We start from the raw sequence: 19,118 nt of genomic DNA, 5'->3' as shown, positions 1-19,118 counted from the left end.
AATCAATCTAAAGAAATCATCTTTATTTTTATCTAGATGTTTGATTATTTCTTATATATTTACTTTATTTATAAAAGTATACAATGTTTTAATGAAATAAACTATTGTAATACAATTATTAAATTAATTTTCCATAATTCTCTCTTACATCAAAAAAAAATTGTAATACATTTTTATAGTATACTAATCATTATATTTCGTTCTTATGATCCAACATACAATTGTGCTTTATTTTCCACATGTATCCAAACATGTCTCTCTTACTTCAATGAATAAATGGTTCATGATATAGTTGATTCTAATGAATTTTCAGTTTTTTCTCAAAACCAATTTCAGATCAATGGATTTAATGTGTTCGATAATAGGGGAAAACCTGAAAGCACATATTGAGCCTTGTACATCGAAATTATCATGAAGAAAGTGTACAAAATATTATCATAAACACAAAGAACTGAATGCACACTTTGTTAATTTCCAAAACAAACAAAAGTATCATTGACTTGTACCATAAACTTATAGATCTGATCCCAAAAAAGAAAGATATTGTTCAACTGAATTTTTGAATATCATAGTAAATATTCATTTTAATTATTTACAATATATTTGTTTTGCTCGAATGGTCAAAAGTACCAAATAAAACTAGGGACATTTGCACAAATACCCTTTTTACTATATCTTTTTGCAAAAATACTCTTTTTTGTCTATTTTCAATAATACATTTTTTAGTATATAATATAACTAAATTTTAAACCCAAAACTCCAAATACTAAACACTACTCCCTCAAAACTATATCCTAAATATAAAATAGAGAATCCAAACCTAAAAAAAATTCTAGGTTTGTCATCGGACATGTCAAAGGTATGAGCGAGAAACAACTTATGAATTGCGGCAAGACTACATACGACAATTGGAACACTATCGACGACATGGACAAGGAACTGCTCAAGTTGGGGAAGAATGTAAAAATATACATAACCTTCCTATATATGTGTGTGTGTAAAATTTTATATATAATTTATAAATACCTATTTAAAAACATTTCAAAACCTTATAAATATTTGGATCGAGTCTCTAAGTGGTAGTTACTATCTAGAAATATCTTGGGATTATAAAACTTTATAATTTTGCATATTTAAAAATCGATATTTTTGAAAATGAATAGGTGAAAGGGGCATATTTCTAAAAATATTCTCATACTTTATCATTATTAAATTAATTAAATTTAATTAACATAATACCCATACCTAGTCTTACTTAAAACAAATGATAAATCAAGCAATTTTATAATGTAAAAAAAAATTGTAATTTAAAAGTAATATTTGTTCACTAAATTAAATTTCTAATTAGTTATAGTAAGGCAAGTGCTTTACAACATCTCTTTATGCAAACTCGATCCCTCTAATGGCCTTGTGGCTTTAATGATTTTAAACCACTGGCTCATTGGCTCACACGAGCTGTCTTTGCTCAGACACTTGCAAGCATTAGCCACCACGTTATTGTTGGTTGCATCTACGTCAAGGCAAAGAGAAGTATTGTTACTTGCTGTTGAAGATAGGTGCAGCCTAGAGGCTGAGACGTTCTGCCATTTCGAACTGGATGTAGAGCAGCTCGTTCGAGTCATCGTAACCGGGTTATTTGGTCCGTTGCTCTGTAAACACAAAGGCTGGTCTTTGATTCTTAGTGCTTGTTTAGTGTAGCTCCATGGTTCGGAACTGTTGCACGGTCCAAGAGTAAGCATTGCCTTGTCATTGAGAGATTGTACCATGCATAGTCCGGTTAAAGGATGGAAAACCAGATTGTAAGCATCGGTTTGAGGGCCCGGTCCTAGTAAACCAAATCAATTTAATAATTAAACATAAATGTTATATAAAAACTGAACTTTTAACAAGTTTTTGTGGTATATGCATGCACCTTGAAGCGGAGACTGAAGAAGAGATATTTTTTGCAAGAAACTTGAGTTCCGAACACTAATCCAATCCGAATCCAACACACCATAATACTCAATCATCCCAACCACACCTTGTCTTAAGTAATAGCTTCCAGTAAGAGCCCAAAGCGACCAATCGAGGTCATTTTCAGCCGCCCAACCGGTTAAACACCCAATATAGCGATCATCATTAGTGTTTCCTCCTCTTTCATCTATACCAAATTCACTGAGGAACAACGGAAAGCCTTGGTTTAGGAGATAACCGCCACCATTTCCTATCCGGTTTAGGACCCGACCGCACATATCGTTAGGGTTATTGGTCGCCCACGAGTTTCCATCACTGAAAGAATACCAATGGAGCTCGAAGACGAGTTTACCCGTGAATGATAGTTTTACGGGTCGAGACCTAACAAAGGAGAGATCGGAGTCGAAGCTGAGACCGGAAAGAATCACAAGTACATTCTTGTTTGCTGAATGAACTGCTTCTGCTCCTTGTTGCATATACCTTACGTGCATTAAATACAAAATTAAATCAGCTTATAATCAGAATAGTACGTACGCGCATAGACTAAATAATAAAATGTTACCGTACTTGAACCAATCGTTAACGTTTTGTTTAGGCCCTCTAAGTTCATTCCTTAGACTCATGCCAACGACATTAGAGACACCGTCGAATGTCCCCGCCATTTTCTTCAAAGCGGTAACCCATACGGTGGGATCGAAGAACTGGTCACCGAAGAAACCGTTACCGTCATTGTTGGCGCAGCACCACCCTGGTTTGGTTAGGTGGTTGTCCAATATCACCATCACATTATTGTTTCCTAATGTAGTAACTACCATCTGCAGAACAAAAAAAGGAAAAGAAAGATTATATCATCATTGGCATTTGAATTTCACTTCTTTCGTTTACAAGATTGCGGTTTGGGTTAAGATTGCTGGTTTTAGGTTTATGACGTGGATTTATTAACAGTTTCATGACATGTGATCTATCCCTTGAAAATCAGGAACAAAGTCTAATCATATCGACATCGTTCACAAGTGGTACTCTTGTTCATTTGCAAAACAAAAACAATCATGTATGCAATAATTATCGATTATACAGATGCAAAATATATACCACTACGGACAGAACAAGTCCTCGAGAAATAGACTTAGTTTATTTGCGCAGAAAAGGAAAAATGCCAAACAAACGCCACGAGTGTTATGTGTTGTGGAGTTAAACATTAACTTCACATTTACCCACTACCAAACAATTTTTAATTAAGAAATTGATTAATGACATATCTCAAGCATAGACCGTACCGGAATATTATGTTTTTCTCTTTTCAGAAATTTTGTTTTAACTAAAAAAATTTAAATTATAACAAGTCCCAACCAAACCCCAACTGAAAATTGATTATGGATTTTGTACATGTAAAATTTTCCTTCAAGAGTTGACGTGTTCTTTAGCCAGATTGGTTCTTCTACATTTTCAATACGTGTAGTTGTTTGATAAGCAACATCGAAACTTGAAACATTGTTCTTTCTATCAATTCTTTTAAAAATGAATAATTGTTTTGGACTTTAAAAATTAGTTGAACAGATACATTTTTAATGCAAAGATATCTTTCCCTAAAAGTTTTATACATAAGTCCACCTACCACCTATATGCCTTGCTAGTTTAAAACTTTATACGAATAATTATAAATTTTTAAAATCATAATTATTCGCATAAAGATATAATTCACATGCGTAAGGTACATGAAAGACCAATTTTTCGTAATTTCTTGCAGACGATAAATGTTTAGTCTATTGGGTGGAGGATATTGTAGTCATCTCATTTAGTTTCATATGAAAGATGTAAAGTCGAACGATATATCATGGAAATATAACTACTTTAGATATATACTGATCAAATATACTAATATATATTAAACAACTACTATTAAATTTTGTTTATGTGTAATTAGAAAAGTTGTTATATATTCACATGACACATGTAAAGGATGTACTGACGTGCACGTGTATGTCTATGCATATGACTTCTTTTTTTTGAAATATCTATGTCTATACATACGTACGATATATCTTGCAGGTGTTCTAAATATTAAAATAATCTTCCTAAAAATATATATATTCAGAAAACGTCTTTTCAATATTTGCATGAGAGAATTCAATCTCTAGCCCGCTAAATTTCTTGCTGGTCTAATTCAAATGGCAATGTAACTAGAAAAAAAGAAAGACGAAGAATATAAACCTCAAAATGATAATGGCCAAAAGAGAAATCATAAATGAAACGTACTAGTAATATTTAGATTCAAGAAACTAGAGATATTATAAAAAGAGAGTGTACCTTGTAAGCTTCAATGAGGGAGAGATCAATAATGGAGGGGTTGTTAGTTTGGAAGCCAACAATATCATCATAAAGACCAAGGCTTTGAAAAGATTGTCTCACTGTGATATTATTAGCCAATGTCTCATTAGTCATCAAATCCAACGGCCAAGTTAACCTAACACAATTGAAACCCATTTCCACTATCTTCTTGGCCACTGCATCCACGGGTTGTTTGCTCAGCCCTTCCGCTACAACAGGCTGGAGGTGGGATGGCCAGTTCGCACACACGAGCTTTATCCGTTGACCTTTCTCGTCGACGATCCAACGGGAGCTCGTGGAGAGGGGATAAGCCATGTTTGGGACGGTCTGTTGTGCAATGAATGAAAAGAAGAAACAGAAGAATGGGAAAATGTAGAACATGCGTTTTGGCTCTTTTGTAGTCATTTCTTTTATGAAGTTGTTTGTGTGTTGGAGAATCATATTGACAATAGTCTTATTTATAGAGAGATAGAGAGAGGGTTGAGGAGTAAATTAATGTCTCTGTCATAAAATTGTTCTTCCTTTACTATTTATATATCATTAACAATAAGGTATGTTTTTTATTCTCACTTTAATATTAGTTCCCCTCTAACGTATCTGATATTCTCATATATCATAAAAAGCCTTTTTCACGCCTGCAAAAATATATATCTCGACTCGAATTGGCATCCACTTTTTTTTTTTGATCAAATGTGTGTTTTCATTCCATTAGAAGAAAAACGGGAGTACAAACAAAAGATAGAGTTAGACAGCAGCATAAAAGGGGGAACCTAATAGCTTAAAACAACAAGGATACAAAGATAGATAAGGGCAGTCAATAAAACGGGGTTTGAGAGTTATGAACCAGAAGCTAGAAAGCAACTCGGAACCTGTGAGATCAAGAAGTATCGATGCGTCATCAATGAGCAAGTCACTGAAATAAAGGATGACCACTGTCTTGAGTCGAAGACGAAGCGGCGTTGAAATGGCCAAAGCTGGAGAGCTCACCGGAATGAGACAGTCTACACGAAGTAGGGCTTTGATAAAGGGTCGAGCAAAGCTCTGATTATCAGCAACTGGATCGATGGTTGCAGTTTTAAGATAGGGTAGGCGTTGCTTGAAGAGATTGAGGTAACCACAACTCCTTGGAGTTGAGGTCATAATGCCACAATTCATCAAGCTTTTATGGAAGGACTTCAACAAGTTGGTAAGATGCAGGTTAGAGAACTTGGTAAGCAGGCGTGATGGGGAGGAGAGGCTGAGGGGACACCGGTAACCACCGCACCAAAGAGGCGGGATCATAATGCCAAATTAGCATCCACTTAATGAGCATGATTTTTAGGAAATCTTGAAGATTACGAGATCAAATTAAATGGAGAGTTAATATTTGTGTAATATTCTCCTATTGTCAAATCAGTAAATTTACCATTATTGAATATGTAACGAATTTGCTAGACAAGTTATGACATTGTATAAATAGAAGTCTAAAGACAATAAAAGAAACTATTATCCTATTAAAGTTTCCTCTGATTTCTATCAATTTTCATCATTAATTATGAAGGAAGAACAATTTTATGACAAATTATATTTGAATGTAAGCTCTCTTCTTTACTAGGCTCATTCGAATTTCCCATTATTCGCAAAGTTTTTGTGATTTTATCCTATTAAAGTTTCCTCTGATTCTATAATTCGAATGAGCCTACACATATTTTTTGTCAACTGATCACCATTAGTGTAACAACTAAATCAGGATTAAAATGTAATAATGAATTATAGTATGAAGTTTGTCAATTAGAATCTAGAATGCTTTGTCGAGAGTCGATAACTTTCCATTTTTTTCAACAGTGTTTGTTATATTGTCAACTAATGTAGTTGATATATGCGTTTAATGTGTACGTACCCAAAAACCAAATGCTTTACCAACTATCTGAATCTCTTTACTTATTTATATAAATAATTTAATGTCATTTATTTACCTGAGCTGTATTACAACTATTTCACCTGAGCTGTTTCATGTAAAACCAAAAAAAAACCCAAAAAAGCATTGTACTTAGCTACTAGTTTGTAATTAAAATCCTTCCATTCTAGTTACGAGATCAACGATTCATTATAAATTCAAATAATCGAATATTATCTTTTTCAGTTTTTTTTTTCACTTTACAGGAAAAATTATAAACCGTATTTAATTTCACTATAAAATACTACTAGAAAAGAAAAAAAGATTATTTGCAGCTATTATTCATAATTTATAACATGTGACCCAAAAAAAAAAAAAAAGGTAAAAGAGTCATGGGAAAAAATGTACAAATAAAAAAGTCGAAATTTATACTATAACTTTGAATGTAAAGTTTTGTTTCCAAGATACAACAATTACTCCCTCGTAATTAAGAATTCCACTACACTTTTTCACAAAATCACAAGTTAAGAGAGACTTAAAAGCGTTGGACTCAACTCAAACGACCCGCTCAAGTTTAACCTACACATCCAAAAGTAAATTACTCCTTTTTTGNAAAAAAAAAAAAAAAAAAAAAAAAAAAAAAAAAAAAAAAAAAAAAAAAAAAAAAAATTACTCCTTTTTTGGTGTTTGTCCTTAACACACGATTTTATTTTTTTAATACGATTGCAGACTTCTTGAAGCGATCTGATTTAAACCGACGGTTAAAGATAACCGGTCGGTTTTCTTCTTATTATCCAGACGACGTCGTTTCAAGTCTAGGGGTTCAGTAGAAAGAAACGACGCGATCCTCTCTTGTCTGGGTTTGGTTCGTTATTTCCAATTCACCGATCCTAAAGTTTCCGTTTTTTTTTTTTTTTTTTAATTTTGGGTTAAAATCGAATCCTAAAACATAGGAGCGTTCGTTTTACGCTTCGTTCCCAATTGCGTATAAAAAAACTCGCATTCGAGTTAAAGTTTAGAACGGTCGATGCAGAGGATTCGTCAATTCAGATAGTTTAGTTTAGTTAAGGTAAGGCATGAGTTTGGTTTTATCGCTCCTCCGAGAGAGAGAGAGAGAGAAAGAAGCCAGAGACGATCTCTTGTGGAAGCAATGAATATAATAATTCAAGCGATCCTATGAGTGAACCAACTTCTTTTGTTGTTGTATTGTATTGTATTGAAAGAGGGGTTTAGGGTTTATCTAGGAATCTCACGGATTGTGTAATTGTTTTTGTTTTTAAATCAGGGCATCGCAGATTTGAATAATGTAAGCTCTCTTCTTTACTAGGCTCATTCGAATTTCCCATTATTCGCAAAGTTTTTGTGATTTTACTGAGATTTTGATTTCGAATTTTTGCTTAATTTTTTTTTCAATTTTGCAGGGGAATTGTTGTGGAACCTCGTTGTCCAAGAAACGTTGATGGGATTAGTATTGATCCTGAGCCTAACTGGAATTTCCATAGCTTAGTATCTGAGATTGAGTCTGTTGAAAAAAAGCTCAATGCCTTTTCAAAGTTTCCCCAGCCAATTACTAACTCAACCTCACGGTATATATCTATCTCTCTTTTGATCTATGTTTAAGTTCATTCTAGAGTTCTACATTGATTTGGGATTGATAACAACGTACTTAGAAATATCTGTCTTCATTGATTTAGCTATAATTTAGAAGTATAGATTGTTTCTGATGTTCGTTGGCGTGTTAATAGGATGGGAAGGAGTGGTGGAGGATTTGTAATGCATGTATCAGAAGATGAGATGGAGAGTGATGATGAAGATGAAGAGAGTGAAGAAGAAGAAGAAGAAGAAGAAGAAGACAAAGATTATAGTCAAATATGTACAGTGGGGAGACGTTTTGCCTGTGATGAAATATACTTGAGGTGATCACCTACCACCAACTCGTCCTTGGTAGCTTGTTTCAAAATTAAGAAAGTCGTATTCAGTGTTGTTTGATGTATTTTATTTGTTGTTTTTTGTTGCTCATACAGTGATGAATCTGATGATGAGTTTGACCATGAACCTGACTATATGATGAATAAGATGGGTCTGGCTGAGAGTGCCCTATATGATGTGAATAACAACCACCAAACCGAAATTAAGGTGGGTAGAATTGTTTTTTTGTTGATAACAAGGTACATATTGTTGAATGTTTTATTTCGATTGGTGTACTTAACTAATTGATTGTGGATCTCTTGATACCAGGACGACATTAGGAATCAAGTAACTGTTGTTGAAATGGAAATAATGAATGAGGTTGAAACGTCTCGCTCTGCATTAGCCCGGGTTGAAAAGTACAGTGAAACTCGAAAAGAAGTAGAACGGAAACTTGATCTTCAATATCAGCGTAAAGTGTAAGATACTGGCATTCTAGTTTCAGGAATACATTTTCTTGTCAATTTAGTTCATATGCTGTGATTTACTTTATTCTAATGTCTCAAAATTTTGGGAAGTAATGAGTTTTTCTTGTTATTGTTTTCTAGTGCTGAAGCACTTGATACCCATCTGACTGCAATCCAACGTGAACATAAAATTAAATCGCAAATAGAAGAAAGAAAAATAAGGAGCGAGGAGGAAGCCAGGAGGAGAGAAAGGGCTCATCAAGAAGAGAGAACACGTCAAGAAAAAGCTCGTGTAGAGGCTGAGGTATGTGTTTGTTGATTGAACAATTTGTTTGTTATCCTTCGGCTACTCAGTTTGTTTAAACTCTTTCTCTTTTGTTTATATTTAGGTGTTAGCAAAAAGCAGAGCTGAAGAAGCAAAGAAAGAAGTTGAGAGAAAGGCAGCCAAAGAAGTAGCTGAAAAGGAAGAAGCAGATCGCAAAGCTGCCGAACAAAAACTTGCAGAAGAGAAGGCTGTGATAGAGAGACTTAGTGTTGCTGGTAGTTCAGCTTCATCGAATGCTCAAGCTGGGGGTTAGTTATCTTCTATTTTAGTACATATATTTCTTCTGCGTTTCTGTGGTTTTTCTCTCTTTCTCATATTGACGATTGTGAATTTGTGATCTCATTTCTTGTACTGTTCTTTTTTATTAATTGTGGAAGGTAAATCAATCCAAGCTGCAGAAAGTGCTTTGACATTGGAGAAGCACAGATTGAAGAAGCTTGAAGAGTTAGGAGCAATTAACCAATCGCTAAAATCAAGTTCAAATCAGGTACCTATCCATTTCTTACGTTTTAATCTGTATTATCATCCATATTTGCTCACAAGTTATGAGTGTTTTTACTATTTGTAGGACTTTAGCAGTTTTGAAAAACATATTGCAAGGGTGATAAAGCAAATAACTGGGGTAAAAGATAATGTAAGGTATGGTTCATGGTTTCTGCCTGTAATCTGTCAGTTTTTCCCCTTGACAAGGTTAAGAACATCTTTTACATTCCATTGCAGCTTTGCTTTTCTCCTCTAGTGGTATATGCCTATCTTTTTTTAGCATTTTATACTGGGAATCTTGTTTTACTTGTGAAATGTCAACTTTAAAGCATTTGGTATAACCTTGCTTAGGCGTCCCTCATGGAGTTTGGTTAATTCTTCCTTGTGTTTAACTATTTCTGGCTTGGGCTTTTTGCAGTGCGAAAATCAATGAAATTGTCAAAATATTTAAAGACCCTAGTTGTCCGGTATCCATCAGTATTGCAACTTTTGCGAAGAAGGTAACTTTTTATGTCTGCTCAGTTAAGCATTCACCTATTCATAAATACATATTGTACTGTTGCATGTTGAAAATGACAAAAATTGTTGTGCTTGGGTCTAATTGGTAAAGAACTCTTTGATATGTTCATATGTTGGATTATCTTCTGACTGAGATGGATGCCATTATTGTTTTGCTGATTCTTTCAGATGGTCTCCACCACTGACCGAAACCCATTTGCATGCAGCTACGTCATTGTTTACGTCACGTCGCAGGTACAAAATCTGCTTTTGATTTTCAATATTTTACGGTGGATTCTTGTACTTGTTACTGTTATTGAATATCATCTACCATTAATGCCCACAGTTTCCACAAGCTATGGATATTCTTCTTGCTGAATTCCACAAAGCTTGCATTTACACTGTCCCTAAGCATATTGTAAACTCACAGGTACCTGACCTTCTTTAAAAATTATTTTGACAAAAATTGTTAGTGACCTTTGCTTTTCTTAATAATCATTTCTAATAAATTCAGACAGCTTGGGATTCAGAAGCATATGAACGCCTAAGTTCCATAATGAGGCTCTACGGTGCACTAGTCCAGGTTTTTTGCCTCTTTTATGAATTATCTCTTATGCATTGCCATTTCTGTAGTCCTGTAATGTAAGTTTCCTTATTTGTCTGATAAATTACAGACCGATATTCGAGGTGGCAATGCTACTAACATTCATGGGATAGAACATGGATGGGCTTGGTTAGCCAGGTTTCTTAACAATATCTCAGCCAACAACAGAGTTACTGCAACAGCCTTAAACGCCTTTCTCCAGGTCCTTAGAAAGCACCGATTTCAATTGACAATTGTAAATAGAAAAAAACGTTTTCAAATCATAACTGATGATATCTGTTTTCGTGTGTGTGTGTGTAGACGGCAGGGTTTGGTCTTCATCAGCGGTACAAATCGCAGTTTGTGAAAGTTGTGAATGTTGTGAGAGAGCATTTCTTGCAGAGATTGAGGGCGAAAAAGGACACGAAGGATCTTCAACTGATCATAGCCGATATAATGGCGTACTTGGATGACAAAATGTATCTCAAGGAACCAGAAGGAAGAACTATGAAGGCGAGTCTCCTGTCGACGGAGTTTACTGCTGGGTTAGATCGTCCGCAGAATAACAATCAATATTACCAGAGGAATAATTACAGAGACAACTACTATTGATTTGATGTATCATTTGGTTAGATGAAATACTGTACCTTTCTCCATTTTTATTACACTGTTGTAACGTCTCTGATCACATTTGTTCAAACCAATCTTTGAAAAATCAAAATACAAGAAATTTTCTTCTTCTTTCACTGTCAAAGGGTACTTATGATCAGTTCTATTTTAAAAGCATTTCTACCAGAGCCAAACGGTAAAAGCTCAAAGTTAAGTCCTCTGTAATCTACGGAACTGTCGAGAAGCAAGAGAAAGTATACTAATGGACATATTTCATAACTACTCTTACTGTATTACAAACATTACATAGCCAAATTAAACCATATATTTAATGGTGAAGAACTTGAACGAGGTCAAGAGCAACTTCATTTCCGGTGATGATCTCCATGGCTTCTTCCTTCTCCAGCAATCCCCAATCAAAGAAGTAAAGCAAGTTCAACAATCCCAGTTCAACTAGTGTGTTTCCCATCGTCATCCCTGGACACATTCTCCTACCAGATCCAAACGGTATAAGCTCAAAGTTGAGTCCCCTGTAATCTATGGAACAGTTGAGAAACCTATCAGGGTTGAACTCATCTGGATTTTCCCATAGTTTTGGATCACGTGCAATCGCATAAGCGTTGATAATGATGTGTGTTTTTGGAGGGATATCGTATCCTTGGATCTTGATATGAGACAATGCCTCTCTTGGGAGCAATAACGGAGCTGCTGGATGTAACCTGTATATCTCCTTGACCATGAGCTTAAAGTAGTCAAGTTGGCTTAGATCTTCTTCTGTGATTCTCTCCTTCTTGTCCCCAAGCGTTGTCCGAATCTCGTCTTGCACTTTCTTCATCACTCTCGGGCTCCTGATCAGCTCAGTCATTGCCCATACCAATGTGGTAGCACTTGTACTAACCCCTGCTAGGAATATATCCTGACATATATAGAAACAAAACACTTAAGTCACGAATGGTATGTTGCAAGATTAAATAAGAACTTGAAACATTATATATTTACCGAGATCATCCCTTTGAGATGATCAATGGTGAGCTTGAAAGAATCTCCATTTCTTTCTTGCTTCTTCATCATATCGATCATCACGTCAATAATATCAGAGCTCTCTCTTCGAAGCTTATTAAGATGATCATCGAGAATATTTTGAAAGAAAGTGTCTAGTTCCGAGAAAAGATTGTTCAATCTCTTGTTCTGACCAGAGATCCACTCGATGAGCCTACCGAATCTTCCGCGAAAGAGATCAGAGAACATAGACTCCCTTATGACCGCTTCAGACTTGTCCACAAGATCAACTATGCTATCTTCATGGACGAACTCACACCCACGGAGATTTAGCCCGAACCCGATCCTACACACTATATTCCCGACAAGAGTGAAAAGGGTTTTGTCAAGTTTCACAGGAGATCGTGTCGTAGCAAGACCAGAGAGTTTCTTGACACACAAGTCGTTCTCTTCCTCTCTGATATACCTACAAGATTGAAGTTTCTTCGAGCTGAAAAGCTCGATCACCAAGAGCTTCCTCATCGCTCTCCAGTCTTCACCGTAAGGTGCGAATCCGACGTCTTTGAAGTTGTAAGAGATCCTTCTGGTCCCGGCTGTCTCCGGTCGGCTACAACACTCAAGATCGTGGATCTTTACAACTTCCTCTGCTGCTTCCTTGGACGAGATCACCACCACGGGGACGAATCCGTATCGGAGGAGCACCACTGGTCCGTACTTATCGGAGAGATCACGACGATTCCTGGGGTTTAATTCTCGGCGTTGGTGTAAGTTTCCGATGATCGGGAGCTTCCTTGGGCCAGGAGGAAGCTTCCATTTCGAAGGTTTCAAGAAGATTAAGATAAGGGGTAGTACGAGGGAGAGGGAGAGGAAAATTAAGAAGATGGACATTTTTGGTGGCTCTGTTTCTTTTCTGGGTTTCGTATTTCAATGTTACACTTTTTATACAATTTCTATCACGTATAATGTACTCTTATAAAAAGATGATAGATATGATAATAATCCAAAGTAGTAGCTTTGGTCAAATATAGTAAGCTTGGTTTCGCGTCAAAGCATTAGCCTCATCGTTCTCTACGTGGATGGGAAGTAGAAGTTTGTGTCCCCCCGATCATTCTCTACGTGGCTCTTCTAATAGAGTAATAGGGTTTTGATATTTCTAAGAACGTCCCTCCATCACTACAATTCTACAAAAAAACTAATATATGTTCTTCTTTATTATTGGGTGAATATCCAGTTTATATTTTTTGAAAATACTGAGGATTGAAGTTGTTTCTAAAAATCAAGTGGATGGTGATGAGGTTCTCACCCAATTAAATAATAAATATATTAACAAATTTAAGAGAGTACTTTAGGAAAATCCTTCTTTGAGAAACGTTTCTCATTTTTGTTTGGATATCCATTTGACACATGCATTTATATCATTGGTTTTATAAAATTTTCTTTTATAATTACAAATTTAAATAAATTTAATAAAGTAAGTGTTAAATTTGAGCTTATTTTGGACTTCTAACTAAAAACCAATTGGCAATTAGTAGATTGACTCTAATTCTTTATATATTAATGATTTAAATATCAGATGTGTGATTTGGTTTGTATCCCAACAATCTCTCCTTCAAACCAAGGACCACATATGAGATTTTAACACGCCTCCTGGTGATAATAACTCTATCTCGAACGGATCTCACTTGGACCGATAATAAACTCTTTCAGTAAGATATTAAACATACTTAATGGATATCTAGCAATGATAAAGAAGAAATAAAAACACGTTTTATTTCATATAAAAAGTAATATAGCAATAATAAAGAAGTAATAGAAACACTTTTTTATCTCTACAATGAGTAAAATACTTTTTTTTTATATAAGAAATTAAAACACTTTTTAATTGATAAAAGCGATAAAGATACAACAAACAATCTTCAAAGGTGTACTTAATTAAAGCTTTCAAACAAAATGACAAATGTTTAATTGAAATTATTTTTTTGACGATCTCGTTAGTGGTGTTTAACGGGAACAAGGAGGAGAGGTTCTTTCTTGTAAAAGGAGATATTACCAACATCTCCCATATCAATGTCTTCGCCGACCATCCCATTAGGTAAATTCCAATCAAAGAAGTAAAGCATATTCAAGAGACACAATTCTAATGTAGTGCTGGCCATTGAAACCGCGGGACAGGCTCTCCGACCAGAACCAAAGGGTAAGAACTCAAAGTTTTGTCCCTTGAAATTAAAAGCACTATTAATGAACCGCTCAGGAATGAAATCTTCAGGGTTTTCCCAAATCTTGGGGTCTCGTCCAATCGCCCATACGTTGATGTACATCCACGTCTTTGCAGGGATATCATAGCCTTGGATCGTTAATTGAGACATTGATTCTCTAGGTATAGATGGAACTGATGGATGCAATCTTAATGTTTCCTTGACTATGAGCTTCAAGTATTCAACTTTCTCTAGGTCTTCTTCAGTGATCTTTTCTCTTTTCCCTCCGAGGACAGCTCGAATCTCTTCTTGTGCTTTCTTCATCACTCTTGGGTTTCTAATGAGTTCTGTCATTGCCCATATCAGAATTATGGCAATTGTATCTATCCCTCCTAGAAAAATATTCTGCATGCATGTAAAGTAGATTCACATATAGTTAGAAGAAAAAATATGTGGTTGTAGTTAATTAAGCAGTTAATGTTGGAGATGGATACATCATCTTTTTAGCCAGTATATATATAATTCACATGAGTGTTATAGACTTATAGGACTCGAAAACAAAAAAAGGAGAAAATAAAGATTATCGAGTGATGCATGATAGAAGGTTTTACGTACCATGAGTACTCCTTTGACTTGATCCATATCAGTAGTTCCATTTTTATCAACCAAATCCAGCATCCCGGTAACGATATCGGCAGAAGGATCTGTACTTTTCGGTCCATCTAATGACTTCAAGTGATCATCAATCACATGTTGGTAAAAGTCATCAAGCTCCTTAAACGTTCTCTTTAGTTGTCCTTTTTTCCTTTGGAACAACCAATCTGCAAAGTTTTCTAATTTGCCAGGAAAGAAATCAGAGAAACCAAAATGACATGTGGCTAGGGAGCCTTGTACAACAAGCTTTGCGATTTTCTTCTCGTCAAAAAACTTGTTCGTGTGCAAGTTCTGTCCTAACGCTGATCTACATAAGATGTTGGCGACGAGACACATAAAAATCTGGCTTAGATCCACGGCCACGAGAGATTGTTCCAAAGCCGAATTGGATATCTTCTTCACCACGAAATCCATCTCTTCCTCTCTTATGAACTTAAAAGATTGAAGCTTTTTGAAGTTCAAAAGCTCCACCATCGAAACTTTACGATTCTCTCTCCAAGAGTCACTGTAATGTGCAAAAGTGATGTCTTTCAAGTTATACGAGAGTTTACGTGCCGCCATCACCTTTGGTCGACTACATGTCTCAAGATCATTGGTTTTGAGAACTTCTTCAGCTGCTTCTCTTGAGGAGATCACAACAGCTGACGCAAACCCTAGAGGAAGAGCCATCACGGGTCCGTATTTGGCTGACAGCTGATACCACCACCTGTGAGGGACTCCTTGTTGGAACTACAATTTTGACAACATAGCTTTAGCCATCTTTCCGGTGAATTTTCCGGTGATGTCCATCATCGGAATAACCGGTTTAAGGATTCTTTGGATTCCTTGTAATGAGCACTATAACATAGTGTAGTTACTTGTCAAAATCGTTGTTATAATGAATGAGAAGTGGTTAGCTTGAGATGAGTGACCGTTACGCAAACCACACATGCCTTTGTGTCGTATCAAACTGAGCTCGAGTTTGGGTCTTGGTTAATGGGCCTTTAGGTCCAACAAGATATGTCGTTTTGCATAATGAAGTCGAGAGTTGAAATCTTATCAACTCCAAACGGAAGAGTTAGTCGTTCCGGAAATCTCGCTAACGTGTGATACTCGGGCGCGTCTTCAGCTCACCTCAACTCCCCGATATCTCAGTCCACGAGCCCAGATTTTGTGGAGAGCATCTCGTCGTTCTCTCCATATAAATACAGAGCTCTCTCGTTCATTGTTTCATACACTTGCGAAGAAACAAAACTCAAAACAGCAAAAGTCCAACTCTCTCTCACTCCTCTTTCTCTCTCTAAGAAACGTAAGTGTTATCAAGAGTGTATCGTTGAGCCAACGTTCGTTTGAGTCCGAAATCAAGTGCTGTGATTCGGGCTCGTCTCGGTTGTATCCTGGGATCCATGTACTCACTAATCCGCCACACTGCGGGAGCTACTTTGGGTTATGGAAAGAGATCATATCTCGCCTCCGAGAATCTATTCTTTCTTTATCGTTTTACATATGCATCATATTCGTTATCTAAAATATTTGGATTTTCGCGGTCCTACACTCCTGTGGAACGGTGCAAGATTCCAAGGATCGGAAGACCTCGAGGGCCCGGAGGAAGTCGAAGATTAGAACTAGGGTTTTTCTTCTTCTTTATAAAAAGATTAATGGAGAAGGGGGTAAGCAACAAAACCCAGGACAAATATATCAAGATCTCCATTTTTCTTTTTTTTGGATCTTAGTTTTGTTTCTACTTACTTTTTTTTCTTGGACTTGGAAGTGATATTGATGATTAGTAGCTGCCCTTGAAGACGCTCTTTATAGAATGAATTTGAAGATTATCCAATAAAATGTGACATGTGCGTCAATGATACTTTTTGTTTTTAAAATTGCTGGAAAGTGCAGCTACTGTGGCAAGAAAGGTCACAAAACCGCTGAATATCGCAGCAAAGACAAGGGTAAAAATCAAGCCAATTTGACTGAAAAAGACTTGTGTGCGGTCGTCACGGAAGAAAATGTGGTGATGAACAATGAGAACCCAAGGGAGTGGTGGTACGACACTGGAGCCACTACCCACATCTGCATTCACAGAGACATGTTCAGCACTTATCAGAAATCCAAGTCTGGTGAGAATCTGATGATGGGCAATGTGTCTCACTCCAAGATCGTTGGAACCGGAAAGGTGGTCTTGAAGATGACTTCCGGAATGGCCGTCACGCTCCACAACGTGAAGCATGTTCCAGACATGAGGAAGAATCTGGTCTCTGGGACCCTATTGAGCAAGCATGGCTTTGCTGCTAACCTTGCGTCCGATCAGATGACTCTGAGGAAGAATGGTGTCTTTATTGGCAAAGGTTTTGTTAAGGGAGGACTTGTTAAGCTGTGTGTTGCAACAATCCTTAAGAAAAATGATGTAGCTTCTACTTCTGTTTCAAACAATTCCATGAATAAAAATTCAGTTGCTTATTTGGTTGAGTCTTCTAATTTATGGCATGAACGATTAGGACATGTGAATTATAAATCTTTGCAAAGATTAATTAATTTGAACATAATCCCAAAATGCAAAATACCCAAAGAAAAATGTGAAGTATGCGTTCAAGCGAAACTCACAAAAACACCATCACCTCGTGTTGAAAGAGCAACCAAACCTCTAGAATTAATACACACAGATTTGTGCGATTTAAAATACGTACAATCTAGAGGCGGTAAAAAGTATTTTGTTACTTTCATAGATGATTGTACAAAATATTGCTACGTTTACTTGTTACGTAGTAAAGACGAGGTCTTGGAGAAATTCAAAGAATATAAAACCGAAGTTGAAAATCAACTCTCAAAAACTATCAAGGTAGTAAGAAGTGATAGAGGAGGCGAGTATGATGGACCTTTTAATGACTTTTGTCAAGAAAATGGTATTATACATCAAACTACTGCTCCCTATTCACCGGAATCTAACGGAGTTGCGGAACGAAAAAACCGAACTCTGAAAGAAATGATGAATGCAATGTTGCAGGAATCGGGGTTACCACAGAATCTGTGGGGGGAAGCTTTGCTTACCACAAACCTCATTCTGAATAAAATACCGCACAAAACAACCGGCGATACGCCTTATCAACTTTGGAAAGGAAATGTACCATCGTACAAATACCTAAAAGTGTGGGGGTGCCTCGCTAAAGTCGCAGTGCCACCTCCAAAGAAGGTTACTGTCGGACCTAAAACCGTTGATTGTATTTTTATTGGATATGCACACAACAGTAGTGCTTATCGGTTTATGGTTCACAAATCAGATATTCCGAATATTCATGTTAATACAATAATGGAATCAAGAAATGCGTCTTTCTTTGAAAATATTTTCCCGTGTAAGGATACACAAAATCTGAAACGCACTTGGGAAGAGAGAGATGCAATCACCACTACTAATGAGGCCAGTACCTCTGGTACCTCGGTAAAACAAGTAGAAAAAGAACCTAGACGTAGCAAACGAGCTCGCCAGGGAAAAACTTACGGTGAAGATTTCTTGATGGTTCTTCTTGCAGAGAACGAACCAAGAACATATAATGAAGCCATGACTACACCCGACGCTCCTTTATGGAAGGAAGCCGTTAATAGTGAGATCAACTCCATTATGCAAAATCATACATGGGAGATAGTTGACCTACCTGAAGGGTTTAAACCACTAGGGTGTAAATGGATCTTCAGAACAAAATTAAAAACTGATGGCTCTATTGATAAGTACAAAGCTAGACTTGTGGTGCAAGGATTCTGACAAAAAGAAGGTCTTGATTTCTTTGACACCTATTCTCCTGTAACGAGAATAACATCAATTAGAATGCTAATCGGGATTGCAGCATTAAGAGACCTGGAAATCCATCAAATGGATGTAAAAACCGCCTTTCTAAATGGTGATTTAGAAGAGGAAATTTATATGAAACAACCCGAAGGGTTTGTTGCTCCAGGACAAGAAAATAAAGTCTGTAGACTGGTGAAGTCGTTGTATGGACTTAAACAAGCTCCAAAACAATGGCATGAAAAATTTGACAATGTAATGATGTCAAATGGTTTCAAGATAAATGAATGTGATAAGTGCATATACATTAAAACTACTCCTAGTGGGTATGTTTTGTTATGTTTGTACGTTGATGACATGCTCATCATTGGTAGCAATAAAAACATAATCCAACAAACCAAAAATATGCTTCATGGTCAATTTGACATGAAAGATATGGGTTTAGCGGATGTCATTCTAGGGATTAAAATCACTAGAACCGCTGAC

The 19,118-nt window shown here is 36.3% G+C and overlaps 4 protein-coding genes across 5 annotated transcripts; 1 reads left to right on the top strand and 3 right to left on the bottom strand.

Annotated features, from left to right (window-relative positions):
• LOC104739968 lies at positions 1,336 to 4,693 on the bottom strand. Its single transcript, XM_010460453.2, has 4 exons — positions 4,261 to 4,693; positions 2,521 to 2,768; positions 1,913 to 2,433; positions 1,336 to 1,825 (listed from the first exon to the last, which is right to left on the bottom strand). The coding sequence occupies exons 1-4, from the start codon at positions 4,684 to 4,686 to the stop codon at positions 1,368 to 1,370; spliced, it is 1,653 nt and encodes a 550-aa protein (XP_010458755.1). The 5' UTR covers positions 4,687 to 4,693; the 3' UTR covers positions 1,336 to 1,367.
• On the top strand, positions 7,019 to 11,167 carry LOC104739967 (protein GLE1-like). 2 transcript variants are annotated; one of them, XM_010460452.2, is made up of 16 exons: positions 7,019 to 7,226; positions 7,443 to 7,463; positions 7,579 to 7,743; positions 7,903 to 8,073; positions 8,182 to 8,293; positions 8,396 to 8,544; positions 8,674 to 8,836; positions 8,922 to 9,105; positions 9,235 to 9,344; positions 9,426 to 9,496; positions 9,759 to 9,840; positions 10,028 to 10,093; positions 10,185 to 10,268; positions 10,353 to 10,421; positions 10,513 to 10,644; positions 10,743 to 11,167. In XM_010460452.2, coding segments are annotated over exons 2-16 (1,851 nt in total). In that variant the 5' UTR covers positions 7,019 to 7,226; positions 7,443 to 7,461; the 3' UTR covers positions 11,034 to 11,167. The 2 variants fall into 2 exon arrangements, with proteins under 2 accessions (XP_010458754.1, XP_010458753.1); XM_010460451.2 differs by having other exon boundaries at positions 7,019 to 7,463.
• Positions 11,231 to 13,002, bottom strand: LOC104739966 (cytochrome P450 71B28-like). Its single transcript, XM_010460450.2, has 2 exons — positions 12,030 to 13,002; positions 11,231 to 11,946 (listed from the first exon to the last, which is right to left on the bottom strand). The coding sequence occupies exons 1-2, from the start codon at positions 12,915 to 12,917 to the stop codon at positions 11,359 to 11,361; spliced, it is 1,476 nt and encodes a 491-aa protein (XP_010458752.1). The 5' UTR covers positions 12,918 to 13,002; the 3' UTR covers positions 11,231 to 11,358.
• Positions 14,021 to 15,547, bottom strand: LOC104743284 (cytochrome P450 71B2-like). The gene is made up of 2 exons (XM_010464385.1): positions 14,840 to 15,547; positions 14,021 to 14,629 (listed from the first exon to the last, which is right to left on the bottom strand). Exons 1-2 carry the CDS (start codon positions 15,545 to 15,547, stop codon positions 14,021 to 14,023), a joined length of 1,317 nt encoding a protein of 438 aa, XP_010462687.1.

This window comes from Camelina sativa, chromosome 14 (assembly GCF_000633955.1).
Source record: "Camelina sativa cultivar DH55 chromosome 14, Cs, whole genome shotgun sequence".
Taxonomy (NCBI): Eukaryota; Viridiplantae; Streptophyta; class Magnoliopsida; order Brassicales; family Brassicaceae; genus Camelina; species Camelina sativa.
This window is presented reverse-complemented; position numbering and strand designations above follow the sequence as displayed.

Excerpts from the sequence above, each read along its gene's own strand:
- LOC104739967 (XM_010460452.2), top strand. Across the intron at positions 8,294-8,395 it reads ACCACCAAACCGAAATTAAG|GACGACATTAGGAATCAAGT; the intron begins GTGGGTAGAATT and ends TCTTGATACCAG. Across the intron at positions 10,094-10,184 it reads TTGTTTACGTCACGTCGCAG|TTTCCACAAGCTATGGATAT; the intron begins GTACAAAATCTG and ends TAATGCCCACAG.
- LOC104739968 (XM_010460453.2), bottom strand. The coding sequence starts at position 4,686 with ATGACTACAAAAGAGCCAAAACGCATGTTCTACATTTTCCCATTCTTC. Across the intron at positions 2,434-2,520 it reads AACGTTAACGATTGGTTCAA|GTATATGCAACAAGGAGCAG; the intron begins GTACGGTAACAT and ends AATGCACGTAAG. Across the intron at positions 1,826-1,912 it reads TCTTCAGTCTCCGCTTCAAG|GACCGGGCCCTCAAACCGAT; the intron begins GTGCATGCATAT and ends TTGGTTTACTAG.
- LOC104743284 (XM_010464385.1), bottom strand. The coding sequence starts at position 15,547 with ATGGCTCTTCCTCTAGGGTTTGCGTCAGCTGTTGTGATCTCCTCAAGA. Across the intron at positions 14,630-14,839 it reads AAGTCAAAGGAGTACTCATG|AATATTTTTCTAGGAGGGAT; the intron begins GTACGTAAAACC and ends ACATGCATGCAG.
- LOC104739966 (XM_010460450.2), bottom strand. The coding sequence starts at position 12,917 with ATGTCCATCTTCTTAATTTTCCTCTCCCTCTCCCTCGTACTACCCCTT. Across the intron at positions 11,947-12,029 it reads ATCTCAAAGGGATGATCTCG|GATATATTCCTAGCAGGGGT; the intron begins GTAAATATATAA and ends TATATATGTCAG.